At 34.2% G+C, this 3,357-nt stretch overlaps 1 protein-coding gene across 1 annotated transcript in view; it reads right to left on the bottom strand.

Moving 5' to 3' along the window:
- Positions 1–622: 622 nt before the first annotated feature.
- LOC116012717 (alternative NAD(P)H-ubiquinone oxidoreductase C1, chloroplastic/mitochondrial) overlaps positions 623–3,357 on the bottom strand; it is a 6,939-nt gene continuing 4,204 nt past the window's right edge. Inside the window, exons 8-11 of the mRNA XM_031252361.1 lie at positions 2,338–2,742; positions 2,057–2,133; positions 1,032–1,135; positions 623–951 (exon numbers count right to left, since the gene is read on the bottom strand). Coding sequence (XP_031108221.1) covers positions 812–951; positions 1,032–1,135; positions 2,057–2,133; positions 2,338–2,742 — 726 coding nt within the window. The 3' untranslated portion in view covers positions 623–811. The remainder of the gene's footprint in view (positions 952–1,031; positions 1,136–2,056; positions 2,134–2,337; positions 2,743–3,357) is intronic.

Below are 3,357 nucleotides of genomic sequence, written 5' to 3'. Positions count from 1 at the left end.
CATATTAACTATTTGGGGGATTTGTTGACAATGAAAATACTCAAATAACCCATTACCCAGCAAATTGAAGGAGAAACTACCTTTTAATATCTTTGGAATACATAATATTTTAAAATTTCAAATTTTTATTAATTTATTTAATCTTTTTTCTTAAACTAGGGATTTCTTTGTCCACAATAACTCATTCAACAATAATGGTTGAACCAAATGAACCCCAATCATAACACCTAAAGGAAAGTCCATAGCTCCTATATCATAATCTCATTGCATGACGTTGTCATCTATGCAACCAACAATAACCGAATTGCAAATAACACACTACCAACAAAAAGGAAGAGAACAAATAGTAACGATGAAGACAATGACAATGTTACTCAAAAGAGAATTAAGAACACTTAGAAAAATTCAAATTAAAAGTAGTATTTATTTAGACTATCATTTTTAGATCAAATATTTAGACTATCGATTTTACAAGGTTGCAAACATTTATTTTAGTAATAATTATAATGAATTTTCTATATTATCTTGGATTCATATACTTTGAATTAGATATTTAAATAAAAAAATTCGACATTCAATTACCCATGTATAAACTTCTCCTATATAATCTTGCATTGATATACTTTCAAATATTTATTTAAATATAAACATTGGGCATTAACTCATTCGCGCAATGTGCGTATAAAACTAGTTCACAATAATAAAGTTCTATCAAATAGAAGCATTTTCCATTAAGCAAAAGGGTCTGGAGCAGAGTTTGTGAAGTGCACTAAAAAAGAAAAACAATCTTCCTGCGAGTAATCCATAACACCTAATTTCCTGAAAGGACTTTACTAAGCATATTTTGCAGCGATGCAACTGAATCAACCGTTGATTTTGCTAGCCAACTGACCCCCACTTTTACGCGGTGCTCATTGGTTGGCAATCTGATCAAGTACGCTATTTTCCTCGCTGCAATGAGAATGAGGGTTAGAGAAGTGCGAACAAAGTAGAGAAAAAGGCTAGTAACAGGAGGATATATGAATGAATACCAGTGTGCCCAACGACACCATCCAGGGTAACTCCATCAACAAAACTAGGTGAAACAGCAGCATCGTACTTACCAAGAGTCATCATTTCACCCAAATTTTGAAACCTGCATCACTCACATAAACCACCAGTTAACGAACCAATCATATAAAATACTTTATTTTGCCATGAAATGTCATTCCTATAACAGCAAACATGAATGGAAACATCCTGCAAATGAATTAAGTTGTTCTTGGAAGCAGAATTCTTTGGCTTCCGGTGACATCAGAATTCAAGTTTTGGACTTAATTACTGATTCAGAGGGAGCATTCACCCAGCTTGACAACCACACCAGAATTGTGAAATTTAGACAATACATGTACATTCTTTAAACTTTCATAGTGATCATAATTCATATGTGTGCTACTTGAAACTAAACACTGTAAACTTCAAACACAGCACATGTGAATCTTATCAGGACATTTTCTCAACTAGCAATCTAGCATGAAAAACAATTCGAGCACAAGTTCCATGAACCCATTTGACATCTTTCATTCATGTATACACAAAATAATATGCACATAACAGCCATTTTGATTGATGGTTTCACCAGAAAGAATAAAATGAAGAGAGTGGATCATTAGCCATGACTGCCATGTTGTCACATATTTTACAACTATGTAGTGCCTACCAATTCTCTTTAGTGAGCAATCCTATCTGCTTCAGATACCATCAAGCTCGCTATTTTGATGTACTCTTGTGTCTTTTTTAAACTAACAATATGCAAAGAAAGGTCTCAATAGTTCATTGCCAACCATTTGTTATACTCTGGCATTTCCATTACTAAAAAGCTACATGAATCCATCTTGCAAGACCATGAGCATTAAATTTTATTGTGAATGTGATTATGTGAACTACTCATGCCATGACAAAATTGATACTCCACCAAAAAACAAAGGAAAGTGAAACAGAAAGATGACAGTGAAAACAACAATAACAGCAAAGTTGCAATATTTAATGAAACAAGGAAACAATTTTCAAACCCTACCTAAATGGCAGTAGTGGCCGACCATTGATAGCAGCCCACAAATTCCACCCTGCAAAATCAGACTGCTGGAAAGCAACCTGTGAAGAAAGTGGCAGCAGGAGAGCTAAGTGATCAAAATGGAGAACAGTGCATACTATAAATGGATAGTAAGCTTAGTTGATGTCCTCAAGGGACAGATAACTAGTTGAGCTCGATCATTTCATGGATCTTTTATTATCATTACTATTATTGTTTCTTTACAATAACTTCAATTGTCAAAAATAAAATTTTCTGTCAATCACCTGTGCAGTGGCAGGAAGCAATTTTCCATTTTTGTCCCTTAATGCAGAAGCATCACCAACTGCAAATATGCGTGGATGACCCTTAACTTGGAGGGTTTCATCTGTTTCTGCCTGCCCTCGACCATTAAGAGGAAGTTCATAGGGATAATCGCCATGTTCTAACTCAGGAAGTAGTGGTTTTGATCCAACAGTCCATAAAACTAGATCTGATTCTATAATCTGACCCTGCAAGCCTCTTTCAGAAGGCTGCAACTCCAGGATTACACTTTCAGAATGATGAGCTGTTGTAGCATGAACTGATACCGTATTTGCAGGATCATCATGGTCAACTTCACCCTTGACAGCTTTTCTTATGCAACGGACAAAGTAACCAAGTAATAGTTGAACTTTCCTGGAGGACAAAACCTGAAAAGTCTCTAATACACAATGTTTAATTTGACAAGGCCAAGTAGACCATGATGTGCACATATTCAAGATGCCAAAGAAATTTAACATGACAACAAAAGAATCTTGCATTGCATAATAACATCATCCCCCCTATATTGGCAAAAAAACAGTGTAAATGGATGAAAACTATAGGTTGGCTGTTGGTCATTGTCAATGATGGAACAATTGAAAGATGCAAAATGACATATTTCTCATAGTAGCACTGCACTCCCTATGAGACAAAAAAATTTCCAGGAGGATAAGTACAAGGAAACAACCAAAACTCAGAATTTAAAAACATAACTGAAAAGCAAATGTCTCCATTGCACTATGCAGATACATTTTTTTCTCCAAAAATTTCAAGTGCCTTGCTACAAAAGCACAAAATCATAGAGTATGTATATGTTAATAGTGTAACTTGGAGGGGGCACTTCTCATAACGGTGTTTATCACACTCACAAGAAATTGCTCCAAGTCCTGTTTCCAGTGTGATTAACAACATACCAACTTTGTCAAGTTATAAAAAAAAAAAAAAAAAAAAAAAAAAAAAAAAAAAAAAAAAAAAAAAAAAAAAAAAAAAAAAAAAAAAAAAAA

Source organism: Ipomoea triloba, chromosome 3 (genome assembly GCF_003576645.1).
Source record: "Ipomoea triloba cultivar NCNSP0323 chromosome 3, ASM357664v1".
In the NCBI taxonomy this organism is placed as follows: domain Eukaryota; kingdom Viridiplantae; phylum Streptophyta; class Magnoliopsida; order Solanales; family Convolvulaceae; genus Ipomoea; species Ipomoea triloba.
This window is presented reverse-complemented; position numbering and strand designations above follow the sequence as displayed.